Source organism: Elephantulus edwardii, unplaced genomic scaffold, assembly GCF_000299155.1.
Source record: "Elephantulus edwardii isolate Elephantulus edwardi_28Jun2011 unplaced genomic scaffold, EleEdw1.0 scaffold00079, whole genome shotgun sequence".
NCBI lineage: Eukaryota > Metazoa > Chordata > Mammalia > Macroscelidea > Macroscelididae > Elephantulus > Elephantulus edwardii.
In genome coordinates this window covers 3416361-3434910 of record NW_006399829.1, presented here as the reverse complement: position 1 = coordinate 3434910, position 18550 = coordinate 3416361, and the positions used below count along the sequence as shown (strand labels likewise).

The window sequence follows — 18550 nt, the reverse complement described above, 5'->3', positions numbered from 1 at the left end:
GTTTATGTAAAGAATAAAAATACTTATTTCGTGTTTGTGGCAAAAAAATCAGTGGGTTTTGAAAGGAATAATGAAAAAAAAAGTAAGTTCACAGCCCAGACTTAACAATTATTTATAATGTATTTCCTTAGCCTTTTTTCTAGCCTTTTAAAACTCGAGAATATACATTAAGTGGTAAATTTGTGCAAGGCAATGAAGGTTGTGTAATCACACACACACATATACACTTACACACTCTGAAAGGTCAGCAGTTCACATCTACTAGTCACTTCCAGGGAAAGATGCTCAGCCTCTTGTAGATCTGTATACCTGGGTACTTAATGGAGGGTGACTGAAAGTTGGAGTTGACTTGACTATAGAGGTTTTAGATAGTACATTTTTGCATAATTATCTGTATGTGAGCTGGACTCTATGAGGAGGAGTGTGAGATCAGGATAAGAGGGAGACTCATCATACTGCATTATGCAGATGATACAACATTGCATACTGAAAGTGAGGAGGACTTGAAGCACTTGTTGCAGATCAGGAATGCAGCCTTCTGTATGGATTGCATCTCAGTGTAAGGAAAAGGATTCAAACCACTGGACTGATAGGCAGTGTCATGATGGATGGAGAGGAGATTAAAATACTCAACAGCTTCATCTTGCTTGGATCCACAATTACCACCCTGGGTACTAGCAGTCAGGAAACAGGGAGATGCATTGCACTGGGAAAATCTGCAGTTAGGGACCTCTACAATTTTTGAGGAGGAATGATGTAAGTTTGAGGACTAAGGTGTATCTGATTCAGGCCAGAGTCTTTCCAGTTACTGGCTATGCATCCAATACCTGGACAAAATAATCTGACAGAAAAAGAATTGATTCCTTTGAGCTGTGGTGTTGGAGAAGTACACTGAATATGGGTGGCCAAGAGAACAAACAGATATGTCTTCTAGAGGGTGCATCTGGATTGCTTTTGGAGGCAAGAATGATGAGGCTTCACCTCACATACTTTGAGCATGTTGCTAGGAGATGCTACCGGAAAATGATTTGATACTGGGAAGGGTGGCGGGTTGCCAAAGTTGGTACGGTGACTACTGCAGTGGGCTCTTGTGTGTCAAGAAGTGTGAGGATGGTGCAGGATAGAACAAGGTTCAAATCTTTTATTCATAGGGTTGCTATGAGTTGTGCTGAACTCAATGGCACCTAAGACCAACAACAACAACAACAATGTTGTATTTCATAGATGAATCATAATTCTTAGAGCAATATAGAACAGTTTCCTTCTTAAGATAGTCTTTTTCATTACCTGGACCTAAATTAAAGCCCAGGGTAAATGTGGGATCCTAATTTGGTGAAGTAGTCCAAGAGGTACATACATACCTTTTGGGATAATTGGGATGGGAATGTCGGAGACAGTGCGATTGGCACAGGACAGAGCAGAGTTTAGGGCTGTTGTACATAGGGTCGCTGTGAGTCGCAGGCGACTCGATGGCACATAACAACAACAACAACAACAACAGTCCAAGAGAGTTCTACTTCTTTTCCTCTACCATGCTCTCCGTGGAACAAAGATTAGCAATCTCCTGTTTTGATTTTCAACCTGTTAAAAATCTGTTGGAGGCTTAGCTCTTTGACAGTGAGTTTCTGAATGAATGTCAAATATTGATCTTTACTAGTGGATTAAAGTTACTGAATTTAGTGGCTTTATTGGCATGTTCTTGAGCCATGTCATGCTGGACAGTCAGCTCTTGGGGACTATAAAATGCCTGTTGTTATAGATGATATCTTAAAATAAGAAAATGTAATAAATCCTTTGGGATAAAGTTTCTGCCCCCAACCTTTGCAATTTAAATAGTAAATTATTCTGCTCCTGCAATCCCAGAGATAGGTGGTTCGAATCCACCAGATGCTTTGCCAGAGAAGGAGGGGCTATTTCCTCCTGTACCAGTCAGATCCAATTTGACGGTACACACATAGAGAAAATAATAAAATTTAAAAAAAGAAAAAAAAAATTCTGCTCCAACTCTAATGTAGTAAAAATTGTGGATTTTTTTTTACCCCCTTGCCACTCTGTGTCATTCTAAGAGTAACATTGCTGACATTACCTTGGGGCTTTTGAAATGCCATGTTTGAGGCCAGGCCTACTGATTAAAAGTACACATTTTTTTTTTTTTACTGGCTAAAAATTTGAGAAAGTTTGAGAAGCATGTTTGGGGTTTTGGTGGGTTTTTTTGAGAAGCATGTTTTTTAAAATTTTGTTGTTGTTGTTGCTAGCTAGTAGTTGAATATTAACATTTTATTTCACAGAAATAAAAATGAAATAACTTGTAGTTACTATGTAGTGAAATAATTTTTTCATGGTCATATTGTATCGGGTGGTACAAGGGTTATGCACTAAGCTGCTAACTGAAAAGGTGGAAGTTGGAATCCACCAGTTGCTCTGAGGGGAGGAAGAGGTGGTAAGTCTACTTCTGTGAAGAGTATAAACTTTGCAAAACAACTACTATCTCACCCAGTAAGAATAGCAAAATTCAACAGAGGAGCAGACAACAATTGCTGATGAGATTACGGAGAAACAGAACCCTTATTGACTGTTGGTGGGAGTGTAAAATGGTGCAACCACTGTGAATGGTGGTAGGGCACTTTCTCAAAAAGTTGTAAATAGAAATACCATTTGTCCCAGCAGTTCCATTCCTGGGAATATGCCCTAAAGAAACTAGAACTGCCACCCAAGCAGAGTAATGTTCACCCATGTTTATTGTGGCTTTGTTCACAATAGCAAAGAGTTGGAAACAACCCTAGTTCCCATCAACAAATGAATGGCTAGAGAAACTGTGGTATAGTCACACAATGGAATATTACACTGCATTGAAAAACAAGGAACTCATTTTTTGTTTGTTCAAAATGGGTGACCCTGGAGGACATTATGCTGAGTGAGAAAAGGACAAATACTGCATAATGCCACTGTTGTAAAATGGGACTGACATTGGGGTTGAGGGGAACCTAAGAAAAGAGGGGATAAATAATGTATACTGCATTGAAACAGATGAGGGAGAGAACTGTTTAAAAAAAATACATGATTAGGTATTATTTTCATGACTAGTCCAGAATAAGAGCTGCATAGTAAAGTGGACCTGGGGGCGGTTTATTGTATAACAATTAAAGATTTTAATTTTCTTTTCAAAGAGAAAAGTGAGCTGGGGGAGAGGGGTGTGCAGGGAAGAAAGTGTGCAGCAATATATGAGTAGAAACCGTATTAAAAAATGAAAAGGAGTATAGCCTTTTTGAGATCCTTTCTGTCGGGTTTCTGTGAGGTGGAAATCACTTGTCAGCACACAGCAACATTGTGACATAAGAAAATAATAAGATTTTATTTTTTAAAAGTTAGAGAGTTAAGTACATAGTACTTTCCTTTAGGGAAATACTAAAATATTCTTCATATTTGTATAGTAGATGAGAAAATGAAAAGAGGAGGGTGTGGGGTATTTTCCCCTCCCTTTAAAACAACCACGAGTTAACCTCTGTACACTAGTGCATAGACTAGTGCTATATCACGTAGAAGAATGTTTGACAAAAAAAAATTTAAACCAGGCCTGAGGGCCGCAGATTAAAATCACCCACCTTGGGCTTGGTAGCATAGCTTTCTGTCCACTAGGCCAACATAGCTCTATGTTGTCGTTGTTACAGTTATTGTCGTTGAGTCATAGACGACTCATAGCAACCCTGTGAATGAAAGGCCTGAGCACTGTTCATAGTTTCCAGAGGCAAGCCATTTCAGAAGTGGATGCCACTCCTGCTTCCAAGCTTGTTTTAATCAGGAAGTTTCACCAAACACTGTCCACCGTAGGTAACCAATATCGCATAGTGGCATCAACTTCTGAAATGGCTTGCCTCTGGAGACTCTATGAACAGTGCTCAGGTCTTTCTTTCATAGGGTTGCTATGAGTCATCTACCACTTGACAGCTCTTAACAACCACCACCACCACCACCTTTAAAACAACTTTCAGAAACAGTGAGTAATTTCTTGTGAGAGGCTTTTGTAAATTAGGTTTATGTTTGTGTTTTTACTTCTAGTATATTTTTCATTCAAGTTACTAATCAAATAATAGCAAATCTATAAAATCCAGAGTGTGCCCAAGTTACAAATTTTATCTCTTGGTTTCAAAATGTCCTAGTTTAATTGCCTCCCCCCCTTTTTTTAAATTCAACCATACAAACCTTACTACTTGCCTAGTTTTGATTGTTAAGCTTGTAAGAACACAGTGTTAACAGGGCTCTGTGTCCTGCGTGAACGCATGGTTACTGCCATGATCATTTTTGGGTGTGTAGACATGTGAAGCCGTGCATCTCTGGTTAACTAACCTAGCATTGTGCAAGTTGGAGAGGTCTACATGCCTGGCAGTGCTTTGTGTAAGTTGGAGAGGACTATATGCATGGCGGTGCTTTGGGTTATTACTATACGCTACAGCAGCAGGGGTCCTCAGGCAGTCTTGAGCATCTTGAATACTACTGTCCATTAGAAACATAACGGGAGCTGTATAATAATTTTTTAATGCCTTAGTAGGTACCTTTAATAAAAAGTAAAAACATGAAATTAATCTTATTTATCTAGTATATCTAAAGGAGTATTTTGTATAGAATTACATGCTATTAATAAAATATTTTCCTTTTTCAAATTAAATCTTTAAAATCTGGTTCATGTTTATATTTAACAGCCCTTCGAAGTTCAACTAGTCACTTTCCCAGCACTCCCAGTCTCATGTGGTTACATGACTACTTTACTGGGCAATGTAGATACAGACCTTTTTGGGTAGGTGTGGCTTAAACCTTTGTTTCTCTGAATCTAGGGGACACTTTTTCTCTCTGATTTTGATGCTCCAGGGTTTTTCCATTTCCTCCACATCTTCCCTAAGCAGTATTTCTTCACACACAGAAAGCAATCTATAAACATTTATAAAATGGTCCATAGTATTTAGTACTGTTTCTAAAGTATAAAGGATCATTTTTTTTCCTCTTCTTTAAAATATTTTTATTTCATGTAACATTTTCATTTTAATATTATGGTTACTCCATTTTTTTCCCAGTAGAAGTAGATTGAAAGTTGAAATTATGGCTCTCATCTGTATGCCTATGTAACAGATTTTAAAATTATGTTTATTGAGTACTACATGACACAAGTTATCAGAAAGACTATATATTTTGTCACATATAATCTTCAAAATGGTCTGTGTAACAATATGCACTGCGGAATAGAATGATTAGCTTACACTGATGAAAGTTGCACATCTGATAAGTGGTACAGGCACGACTTTGCATCTCTTACACGGCTTTCTGGACAGAGCATTCATTTTATTATTTTTTTTAAGTTTATCTTTGTTTTCAGCAATGATCTGATGTAAATTACTATATACAGCTTTCGTGTGTGTAGGGGTTTGTGTGTATATATATATACATATATGTGTGTGTATAAAAAGAGTGTGTGTGTATATATAATATACAAATTAATTGTATACAAATAAAGTCTTGGGGCATTATTTTATTATATAGTGCAATACTAGACCTTTTGGTTTAGCAAATAGCTTAAAACCAATAGGCAGCCTTTTATCTTACATTTCCAGTGCTCAGTTGGCTGTAGGGAATTGCACTGCTAATCTAATGGCTAAGCCTCTCTAGTGGCTCAAATCCACCAGTGGTTCCCCAGAAGAAAGATAGTCTCCTCTTCAGAAATCCTTTGGAAGGTTAACTGTGAGTTAGTTCTGACTTGACAGTAATGAGAATGAGTTTGTGATTAATTACTAAACAGATAAGAAGAAGCCTATGAATGGCACAGTCTTTGTTTCTTTTTTTTTTTTCACTATTTGAGCAAAACTTTACACATCATCTTGAGTTTTAATACAGTCTTTCACACACATTTGGTTAAAGAAATGTGAGCTTTCTACTTTGTTATTTTGTGCCTTTGAGTCAGAACCAACCCATAGCTAACCCTCCAGAGAGTTTTAGAGGCTGTTAATCACACAGGAGGAGATTCCCCATCCTTTTCTGTGGAGCATCTGGTGGATTTGAACTGTGTGCCCACACAGTGTTTAGACTTTTAACACACATTAGATAAAATAATTGTAAATTATTTACCATGTGCCTTTGAGACTGCACCAACACTCCAAAAGTCTTTTTTTTTTAAAAAAAAAGGCTTATTAAGTGCAAAAATGAAATTTAAAATGCTGTATGAAATGACTATAGGAGTCCTTACAGTGACTATTTTGTGCCGTCAAGTTAGAACTGACCTATAGCTGACCCTCCAGCACGTTTTCAAAGGCACTAAATAGCACCAGATTATCCATCCTTCTCTTGCTGAGCAGCTAGTGGATTCAAACAGCGTTGCCTACACAGTGATTAGACTCTTTGATTTAACATTTTCTTCATTTATCCTTATAATCAGAATTTATTTTAGAACTTTTATTATTACATGGTTATTTTTTTATTGTTGTTGTTTACCATCGAGTTGGAGTCCACCGACAGATGACCCTCTGGTGGAGTTTCGGAGGCAGTAAATTGAATGGGAGGAGATTGCCCAACCTCCTGCAGAGCAGGTGGTGGCCTTGAACAGTGAACAGTGTGCTTTTGGGATTGCAACACAGCTCAAGCTAGTATTTGTTGTTGCTCTGTGCTGTTAAGTCAGAACCTATTCATAGCTGACCCCCTAGCAGGTTTTCAGTGACTGGAAATTACACAGGAGGAGATTACCCATTTTACTCCTGCATAGTAACCGGTGTATTTGAACCAGGTACCTTTTCGTTGACAGCTCAACGCCTTACTACCAGGCCACCAGAGCTCCCTGTGTAAAGAATAGAGAATGAGAAATGTCTGAAATGAGGGCTTCGGGGGGGTTTTTACATTCTCATTTGTTGGTTTTTTTTTTTGGTGTGGTGTGTTGGGGTTTTTTATAAAATTTTTATTATTTTTTTGTGTGTGTTTGTGTGTACTGTCAAATCAGATCTGACTGGTACAGGAGGAGATTGCCCCTCCTTCTCCAGCAGAGCATCTGGTGGATTTGAACTGCATACTTCTGGGATTGCAGTACAACTTCTTGCCACTAGGCCACCAGAGCTCCCTTCATTTGTTTGGGTTTTATTTATTTATTTTGTTTTTAATTTGTTATTTTATATTAGTTAGTCTTTCTGGAGACTAAGGTGCGCCTGATACAGGCCATGGTCTTTGCAATCGCTTGTTATGCATCAGAGAGTTGGACAATGACTAGGGAGGACAGAAGGAGAGTGGATGCTTTTGAGCTGTGGTGCTAGAGAAGAGTACTGAATGTACCATGGACTGCCAGGAAAACAAACAGATTCATCTTGGAGAGGATTAAACCAAGCTGCTCCTTGGAGGCAAGGATTCTGGGGCTTCGTCTGACATACTTTGGACATGTTGCCAGGAGGGACGGGTCCTTGGAGAGGGACATCATGCTTGGGAGGGTGGAGGGACGGCGCAGGAGGGGAAGACCCTCTATGAGATGGATTGATTCAGTGACTGGGGTAATCGGGATGGGTGTGTCAGAGGCAGTGTGGTTGGCGCAGGATAGAGCAGGGTTTAGGGCTGTTGTGCATAGGGTCGCTATGAGTCGCAAACTACTCGACGACACATAACAACAACAACAACAACATTAGCTTACAAAATCCGCATATATTGTGTTTTACACTCCTTCATTCACATTGTGTTTCATACAGTCATTCCCATACATTGTGTATTAAAAATGAATACCTTTGTTCTAAGCCCCATATTTCCTCATCGTTTCAGGTCCCTGTTGGGTCTTCCCTTTTATTTGTTTTTATTTTAGTATAACGTTTGTAATTTTCATATGGCTGAGGTGACAGCTTATTTATAGCCGAACTTTTATTTACTGTTCTAAATTATTTATGGAGTAAAGTAACCACAATATCAAGCTTACTAGAATGTATCTAAAATAAAAGATTCCTGAGTAGGCTCTGAGGAGCTGTCTCATGGGTAAATCCTTGAATATTTGGCCTTGATAAAATTTGTTTTGACTATTCAGTGATGTAATAGAAAGAACATGAGCTTTATATTTAGTAGGTGGGATTTGCAGCCTATGTCTGACCCTAACTTCCAAAGCAGTCGTGAGTCTTATTTCTTTGCTCAGAGATAATCTCACTACCTTTAGTGGAAAGGCCCCAGTACTAAGGGCCTGGCACATAAAATGGGCTCTGTAACAGATAGCCTTTTTTAACTAGTGACTTGAGTGGGTTTTTTTCCAGCTTTTAAATTTTTCTAGCTAAGAGTAAACTGATAATCTTGCTTAATAGCACATTGTAGGTTGGTAAACTTCTGCTGTAAATCAGTTTCTCAGACTTCAGTACTGTTGACATATTCTCTCTCGAGGCCAGATAATTCTTTGTTGTGAGGCTGTCCTATGCACTGAATTACGGTTTATCAGCATCCCTGGCCTCTACCCACTAGAAAGAAGTAGTAAAAATACACACACACACACACACACACACACACACACACACACACACTGAAAATGTCTTTAGATATTGCTAGCTCTCCTTTGTGGGTACAAAATACAGCAGAATGAGAACCATGGTGATAAATACATGTCTGTAGCTTTCATTATAAATAACTTTTTCTGAATACCTAGGACATATTATGTATTTTACACTCTGTTTTTTCCAAGAGTGTTTTCTACATGTTTCTAGAGCTATTATTCCTTATCTGTTGGCTCATATTTAAAAATGTGGTACAGTTGAAATTTCTCATATCTATGAAAATAACTTCATATAATAGAAGAAAAATAGTTACAATGCTGTTAGGCTAACAGTTTGATCATCTTACTTTTGTGTTAGCATAAATTCTATAAATTTTATCTATTTCTTTTGAGTTACCATGCTAAACTGAATCTCTTTAAGCAGAGAATTTTTGTAGCATGTTTTTGTCTTGTGCTATTCTTCTTTACCCCAACATTTATCATGAAACAGGTTTTTAATTAATGTACTCCATTAGGGAGATTTTGATTTAAAATGATCTTGAAGTTTTTTGTGAGCATTTGTTTTGTTAGATGTTAAGTGTAGCTAATAGGATTAAATTAGTTTATCACTGTTGCTAAGATAAAATATTTCGTAGACTGAACTTCCTTTTATGGTATGAAGAATGGAAGCCAATGATGTGATTCTGTAACCACGTGAATGTCACACACTCGTTCTTGCTTTCTGATATCATTTTACTCGGTAATGTGTATAGCAGACTGATGATGATTATAGCCTTACTGTTCTATTTTTAAAACTGAAAACATGTTTGTAATTTAGAAACTAGAGGTTTTTGTTTTGCTTTAAATTTTCTTTTAAATATAATTTCCACGTGTTCTTTGACTTTGGTGCCAGCTTATAGTAGCTCAAAGTTGATATTTTCCAATTTTAATACAGATTAAAAGTGTTATTTAAAACATCATGGTCTTTTTAATCATTTGCTGTGCTAGACATTTGATAGCTAGACAATGACTAAGGGTGACATAAGAAGAATTTATGCCTTTGAACTGTGGTGTTAAGAGAATAGTACTGAATATTCCCATGGGCTGCCTAAAGAACTAACAGATAATCTTGGATAAGGTGCAGCCAGAGTGTTGCTTGGAGGCAAGCTTTGTCTCTGATACTTTAGACAAGTTGCTAGGAGGGACTTTTCCTTGGAGAGGGACATTATGATTGGAAGGGTTAGGGTTAGCAAAAGAGAAGACAACCCCCAACAAGGTGGATTTGCAGAAGTGACTACAGCAGTGGGTTTGAGTATATCAGAGTGGTGAGGAGGGCACAGGATAGTACAGGCTTCAAATCTGTTGTTCATAGGGTCACCATTAGTCATACTTTAGGGCACTTAAAAATCAAAATACTTGAATGCTTTCAAGAAATCATTTTTCCTATCTTAAAGGCACACTCTTTATGTATTGATGTAAATAAATTTTAAGATTCACATTTCTCTAAGTTTTTAAAAGACTGTAGAATAAATAGGGTGATTCATTCGTTTGATAACCATAACCACAGTTAGATGCCTTAGAACAACAGACATTTATCAGGTCACCTTTGTGGTGGCTTAAAACAAGGTTTGGCAGTGCTATGTTACCTATGTTACAGAGTGTCTTTTGCTTTCTTAGCTTCTGGAAATTGCTGGGGATTCTTGGCTTTCTTTAGATTATAGATATTACCATATTAAAATCTGTCTTGAAGTACAGTGTTGTCAGTGTTAGGATGATATTGGTATGCATACAAGGAAGACCTAAAACAGTTACTTAATACAGTTACTTTTTAAATGTACCAGCCACGTCCATGGTCTGTACGCCTGGTACCAGCAGTCAGGAGATCAGGAGATGTACAGCATTGGGCAGGTCTGCTGGTAAGGATCTCTTCAAAGTCCTGAATATCAGTGATGTCATTGTAAAGACTAAGGTGCATCTTATTCAGGCTATAGTCTTTCCAATCACCTACTATGCTGTGAGAGCTGAATAGTAAATATAGAAGAATAGTCGATGCATTTGAGTTATGGTGTTGAAGAAGAGTTCTAATTATCTGTTGACTACCAAAAGAACAAATAAATATTATGCTTGAGAAATGCAATCAGAATGTTCCTTGAAGCAAAGTTGATGAAGCTATGTCTCACTTGGACATGTTGTTAGAGTAGGCCATACCTTGGAAATGCACATCATACTTGGAAAGATGGAGGGTCTGTGAGGGAGAAGATCCTGAGATGGATCGATGCAGTATCTATGGCACTGGACTCAAATGTGTCAAGGATAATAAAGGAGGAGCAGGGTATGACAGAGTTCAGATATATTGTCAATGGGGTCAGTATGAGTTGTACTCGATGACACTTAATACCACCACCTACCAGCAACAAAAGTCAAAGATGAACAAATTGAGACTTTCTAGCAACTTCTGAAGTCTAGAATTGATCAAGCATGTAGTCAGGTTATATTAATAAAAATCAGTGAATGGAATGTAAAAGGTGTAAATAAAGGAGGAGGATTGGTAGTAGGAGAATTTGGCCTTGATCACTGAAATGTGGCTATAAATCATGCATAGATTTTGTACTTTCAGGGATTTATTTATGTATGTATGTATTTATTTATTTCAGGCACTTTTAAAAAAAAACACACACATGAAAAACCAAAACTTAACAACAAAGCAAAACAAGCAGAGGCTATCGCATTGCTTCCCGCAGGAATACAATTAATTTTATCTGTGGAAAGAGATGGAAAGGTAAAAGCTCACTATCAGTAGTTAGAAAAAGGCAAGGAGGTGAATATGGCACAGACCTTCAGTTACTCATATGTAAGTTCAAATTGAAGCTGAAGAAAACAAGTCCATGAGAGTCAAAAGATAGCTCTCCATTTATCTCATTTGCATTTAAAAACCATTTTGGGAATTGATTCCATGAAGAAAATATAAGATCATTTCAGAGACAAATAAATAATGAAAATGGATATCAATAGAGAAAAAGGGGAAGAAAGTATGAAGAGGGCTAAAGGGAAAATTTTAAAGAGCACCTCAAGAAGACAAAGTATTAAAATGATATATGTACAAAGAACAGGAGTTAGAAAACCAGAAGACAGCACACTAAGCATTTTTTTCAGGCTGAAAGAATTGAAAAACAAAATTTAAGCCTTGAGTTATAATGCTGAAGGATTCTGATGAATGATGAAGTATCAAAAGAAGATAGAAGAAATACACAGAATTGCTATATTAAAAAGAATTGGTTGTCTCTGAACTATCTCCTGAATTGCATGTGATCACGAACAGTAGTAGTGAAATAAATCTAGGCTACATTGAAGGTATTGGTGAAAAATAAAGCCCAGGAATGCAACCAACCAAAGTCATGCTTCCTTCTCTGTGCCAAGAAACTTGGACATCTACCTGGCCAAATGAAAGTGATTCATGTCTATACTTTTTTTAAAGTTATCCAGCAGAATGTGGAAATTTTTTATAAATATCATTAATATCCAGTGCAAACAAAATCTTGCCAAAGATTATTTAAAAAGCAGCTGGAGCACTAAACCAACAAGGAAATTCAAGCTGGATTCAGAGGAAGCTGTGGGGTAAGAGATGATATTGCTGATAGAAGATAAATCTTGACTGAAAATAGAGAATACCAGAAACGTGTTGACTTGGCTAGGCAAAAGCAATCATCTATGTGGACTGTCCTAAATTGTGGATAGCACTGAGAGTAATGAGAATTCCAAAACTTAATTGAGTTCCTGTGAAACCTGTGGATAGGAAAAGAAGATACTTTTTAGCACAAAAGATACTGCAGAGTTTAAAATCAGGAAAACACGTGTCAGAATTGTGTCTTTCCTTCATACTTATTTAATGTGTATAGTTAACAAGTAATTTGAGAAGCTCAGTATAAGAATGTGGCATTGGGATTAGAGGAAGACTCAACAACCTCCAGTGTGCATAGGTCACAACCTGTTTTACAGAAAATAAAGTAGACTTGAAGCAGTTACTGAACAGAATGAAAAACTACAGTCTTCAATATGTATTATTCTTTAGTATCAGATAGAAAACAAATCCTCCCTGCGGGACAAATAGACAACGTCATGATAAAAAGAAAAGATTGAAGCTGTCAAAGTAATTCCTTTTACTTGAATTCATACTCACTATAAAATGAGGAAATCAAGAGACCTTTGCTTTGGGCACATCTCCTGTGAATGACCACTTTATAGTGCTCAATTCAGTGATGTAATTTAAAAGACTAAGAGTGCATCTAATCCAAGCCATGACATTTTCAGTTGCTTTATATCCATGTGAAAGTTGGATAAAGAATAAGGAAGACTGAGGGTTCATTTTAATTATGCTGTTTGAAGAGTATTGAAGGTACCATGGATTGCCAAAAGAACAAATCTGTCTTGGAGGACATACAGCTAGAGGCATGAATGGTAAAACTTTGTCTCAGATACTTTCTACATGTTTTACTGGGAAAAAGCACTATGTATGAAAAGTAGAGGATCTGTCAAAGAGAGAAAGATCCTTGACAAGCTGGATTGACACAAAGACTGCAACAATTAAACATAGAAGAAATTATGAGAGTGTTTCAGGATAGAGCAGGGTTTTGATCTGTTGTTCGTTGATTTGTTATGAGTCAACAAACAACAACAACAACAAAATATATTAGTTTTAATTGCATTTTACCCTCCTCAAGATAAGGAAGAAGTTGGTGAATTCGTGACAAAATGTGAACTTTGTCTCTAGCTGTTTTGATACTTGATTTGCTAATTCACTGCAGTGGCCACATAGAACTCAGACCATGTTATGGGGTTTAAGTGATGAGTTAACAATTTCTGAATAGAATGCAATTCTTCAGTGAGTACTGCGTGTTTGCAGTCCCTTCTGACCTTTTCCTTGTGTCTCTGGGTCAGTGTTACAAATTTCTCGATCTTGCCAAATATAGCATCTACCCCTGTGGTCACTGTTCTCAAGTCCTCCAGTAAGCTTGGGTGAATGCCCTCGGTTATGGCTCCACGGAGAGGCAACCAGTTCATTTCTGTCCCTTCCTTCTGCTGCTGTACTAACTCTTGGTGATCTCAGTTTGTCTCCATCTCTTACTGGAATATCTGACCAGTTAGAAAGTGCACTGTGCTAAGATTGTGTCTTTCTTGCTGATAGTGAGATTTTTCTGTCTCTAAATCTTCTCAGTTTAAGTCCAGTGGGATTAGTCTGTATGTCTTGTATGTTTCCATACAAAAGGTGCTAGTCACCATAGTCAGATAACTAGTAAAGACTCATCCAACCACATGGTGAAAGTCAAAGCCAGAGACTTGGAAAGCCATTTTGATTACATCACAGAAGGCTAAGTGAAGAACAAGATACAGGGTATAAAACCAAAATGAGATGTGGGTTAGAGGACTGTGAAAGAAAAGACAGGAAAGGGTTCAGTCTTTATTACATAGGGTCACTGTGTGAGTCAGAGCCAGCTTGAAGACACCCAGCAGTGATGACAAAATCCTGCACAACAGTCGAAATCAGGAGCAGGGAAAAGATCTGAGGTTGACTGAATGTTCCCATGCCCATGCCAGCAACTAAATCTCAATTTAGCATTTCCCATTGGCCTGAGAAAGAGAAGTTGGACCTATCTCTAAATTACAGGGTCCATAAAGATATAAGACTAGAATTAAAGAGAAAAACAAATAATTGCAACATAGAGTATAACTAGAGTATAATCTAGATCCATTCAGATGGCAAACACTTAAACCAACTCTGACTAAGATATTTTTTAAAAGAGATGTGTGTCGAAAGTAGGTAAATAAGGTGGCAGTGTTGGTGCCATCAAGTCAAGTTAGACTCATCATGACCCTTTCAACGGCACATCTGAATCCTGCCCTATCCTGTACCAGTTTCACCATCTCAGTTACGCTTGAGCCCATTGCTGCAGGCACTGTGTTAGTCCTTCTAGGTGTAGGTCAAAACAAGTTAGAAAATAGTAAAAATGAAAATATTTTTAGACTTTAGAATGTCCTAAAGTGGAAGTTGTAGAAGTAATAAATGTAATACCTAAGATTTAAAAGACTATGTTATTTATAATAGGTTTTATTTGTCAACTAACAGGGCACATAACAACAAAAACATACTATATTGGTTTTTTGTCGATTTTGGGTTTTTTGGTGGGTTTTTTTTTGTTGTTTGGTTTTTTATGGATTGTGTTTTTTTTGTTGTTGTTGTTTTTTGTTTTTGTTTTTGTTTTTTAAGCCTGATGTTTAGAGTCAATGAGACCTGGGGAGGACCTTTGTATTTAAAAGTCAGTTGTTATATTTTGGAGAATCATTCTTGTTAGTGGTACAGCACTCTTCTGTCAGTAATGTTGTACTGAGGGAACCTGGGCTTGCTGTGATACTGAACTTTGTGCCACTGAGGATGTTAAATGCCATAACAATCACCAAGGGTAGACAGTGTTTGGTGGAGCTCCTAGTTTAAGACAAGTTTGGAAGCAGGAGTGGCATCCACTTCCTAAACAACATGCCTTTGGAAACTATGAGCTTTGATAAATGATGATAGTTATAGAAAGGCTTCAGGCCTTTTGTTCATAGGGTCACTATGAATCATGTGTGACTTAACAGCAGTCAACAACAACAAGATTTAAAAGACTCACTAGTTTGTTTATAGTATATTTTACTCACCAATTAACAGGGCAGTAGAAAAATACAGACTTGAACTGAGGGAAGAAGTGGAGGTTAGAAGATTTTCAAAGAATTATAGCACCTATGCAAAGGCTTAGGGAGCTCTAGTGGTAAGACGCTGCACTGCGATCCAGAAAGACAGGTGGTTTGAATCCACCAGCTGCTCCTTGGGAGTGGGATGGGTTATCTCCCCCAGCTCGGATTAACTGTCACTGAAGACCTGCTTTTGCTTCCAAATTGATGATGCACAACATGGAAAGGTTTGATATACATATAATTAACAGAAATACAGGAGAGAATCAGGAAGAAGTAATTTTAAAGAGATACTAGGTTTTCCAGAAATGAGCAAAGATAACTCAGAAATCTTTTTTCCTGAACAAGATTTCTACAAAGAAAGCCACACCTAGACATTTCATAGTCAGATAACTAAAAACTAAGGCAGCATACACAAAATCCTGGTGGGAACATGAGAAAGAAGGACATGACTCTCAGATCTTCAAAGGTGCTAGTAAGGCAAAACTTCTTAGCAGAAAATGGAAATTGTCTTAAACTATTGGGTGACTACCAGATTACCTACAGTACTGTATGCAACAAAAGTACCCTTCAAAATGCAAATGGAATAATCATTTTCACACAAATAAAATCCAAGAAAATCTTTTGACAGTGACTATGGAATTCTGGCGACCTAGTGGTACGAAGCTGCTTTGTAGTCTTACTGGCATGCAGTTCAAATCCACCAGCTTCTCTGTGAGAGAAGGTTAGGCAGTTTCCTGCTATGTGATTTATTGCCTCTGAAAACCTGTTGAAGGGTCAGCTATGGGTTGGTTCTCAACAGCACACAAGAACAATAGTCTGTACTAAAAGTAACCAAATGAAGACACACAAACACAAAAAACAACAAAATACAAAAACCCCCACAATCGAAAACCCCAAGTCAACAGAAATAATCATGAAGAATAAATTCTTCAAGTGGACAAAAGACAATTCTATTAAGGAACCATCAGAATGAAGAGTAATAAGAATGATGACTAAATGAGTAAATGATGCTGGATATTGGCTAAATATTGACTGTTGGAAAACCAGAACAACTTACTCTTTTAAATTGTTATTTTATTATTTTTGTGTGTGGGTACTGTCAAATCAGAGCTGACTGGTACAGGAGGAGATTGTCCCTCCTTCCCCGGCTGAGCATCTGGTGGATTCGAACCGTGCACCTCTGGGATTGTAGTTGCAGCTCCTTGCCACTAGGCCACCAGAACTCCCCTACAACTTACTCTTTAAATTGGAGTGGGCTTGTGGCTGACACTCCAGCAGGGTTTTGGAAGCTGTAAATCACATGGAGGAGAATGCCTATCCTTTTGCTCTAGTTGATGACGGATTGAAAACCCCTGAGTGTTGCTGCCTTTGGCTTATTACCAAAGCTTGGTCACCAGAATAACAGTAAAGTCTTATGGGGTATGAAAACTTATATAAGAAAAAAATCTCTTAACTGCAATAAAGTGTTCTGTGATTCTACCATTATAGAGCATGTGATGAAGTAAAACATTGCTGTTGGACTTCAATAAATCAAGAATGCAGTTGTAATCTTTATGGTAGTCATTAAGGCATTGTGTGAAAAGAGTTCAAACTATTGGGGAGGGAAGGAAAATAGAATAATAAAATAAAGCCTGTTAACTCAAAGGGTTACAAGAAAAGAAACTGATACTTAAAATAGAAAAGGTGGATGATAAATATATTCATACTTGGATGGTAGAAATAAAATCAGTCTGAAAGTTTGTATGGTAGAAACATTATTTGTCTAGTAGTCTATGGCACTTGAAAAAAAATACGGTACATAGATACATACTTTTGGTTTTTTCTTCTTCCTGGCAGCTTCTTTGTGATATTGGCCATAGTGAAGAAAAATTGGGTTTTAACTATGAGGATATCATAATTTGGTAAGTATTATTATCTCCCTTTCTTTCCCAAAATTTAAGTCATTTAAAACTAGAAATAGGATAGTATAGTATTTTTTTCTTGGTTTTGTAGAAAGGATTTAAACATTAGAAAAGTTTAGAATGTTTAGTTATTTCTATAAGGCGGTTCTCAGATAGTTTATAATTATTAGAAAGAACCAAAGGTAATTGGAAAGATAGGTATTTAAATGTCTAAAATAAATCTGAAATTTGAAGATTAAGGGTTTTTAGATTACTCTTCAAAACAAGAGGAACATATAAGATTATCTCTAGGATTTATCCAAGAGGAAAATACATTTATGGCAAACTTGATTCACCTAGGCACCAGTAGAGGAAAAGTGTTACACAGTTTGCATAACAATCTGTTTGATATTCTGAGGGATGGGAATGGATATAGACGATCTATGACTCTATCACTATAAAGTTTTTATTTATTGGTTTAGTCATGTAAGAATGGAATAGATTGGCAGATAGGGTGTAACAGATTTTAGAGTCATGTATATCTTGTTTAATTAAAATTGTTTAGATAAAATAAGCTTTAGAAAATAGAATTAAATCTTAACATTTTCTTGATAGGAATTTGCTGAGGAGGCTTGGATTATAAAGTAATACTGGTGAATTCCCATGGGTTGAACACATAATTTTTACATATGTGAAACTGTTTATGTACACAGTTATGTGTGAATACTTTGATATTAAAGAAATGTTTTGTATTAAGATTTCTGTCCTAACCGGGTGTCTTGTTTTGTTTTCATGCAGTTTGCGGTTAGCTTTGTTGAATGAAGCTAAAGAAGTGCGAGCAGCAGGGCTCAGAGCACTTCGGTATCTCATCCAAGATGCTGAAATTTTGCAGAAGGTGCTGAAGTTGAAAGTGGACTATTTAATAGCTAGGTAACTTTTCCAAACTTGTTATATACATTCAGAATTTTGAATTATGTTTTAGTATGCGTACCACAATATATCTAGGCTTTCAGGGAAATGTTGCTGAATTTTTATACGTCTCTATATATCTCTATATGTCTTGGCACAGAGAACATTTTATCATCCCATAGTAAAAAGAATTCTGACTTTTCTCATTATAAACTAGTTTTTTTTCTTGAGAGTCATGTTGGAAATGCATACTACTTACTATTATTTTCCCTATTATCTAAGATTAATCTGTTAGTAATTTTTTTCTTTAATTTTTTTTGCCATATGATGGTTTATGACTAGACCATAGTTTACTTAGTATTTTCATGACTACTTGTTGCTGCTGAGTAGCAACAAGTAGTCATGAAAATACTAAGTAAACTATGGTCTAGTCATAAACCATCATATGGCAAAAAAAAAAAAAATTACTCTGGAGATGAAAAGACAAGGAAAAACGGGGTTGCCTTTATAGTAAAAAAAGTTATTTCTAGATCCATCTTGAAGTACAACATCGTGAGTGACAGGATCCTATCCATAC

The 18550-nt window shown here is 36.9% G+C and overlaps 1 protein-coding gene across 2 annotated transcripts in view; it reads left to right on the top strand.

The window, feature by feature from the left end:
* RICTOR (RPTOR independent companion of MTOR, complex 2) overlaps positions 1–18550 on the top strand; it is a 177652-nt gene that overhangs the window by 73298 nt on the left and 85804 nt on the right. For both annotated transcript variants that reach the window (XM_006889545.1, XM_006889544.1), the window contains exons 4-5: positions 17021–17085; positions 17863–17994. In XM_006889545.1, the coding sequence (XP_006889607.1) occupies positions 17021–17085; positions 17863–17994 (197 nt within the window). The remainder of the gene's footprint in view (positions 1–17020; positions 17086–17862; positions 17995–18550) is intronic.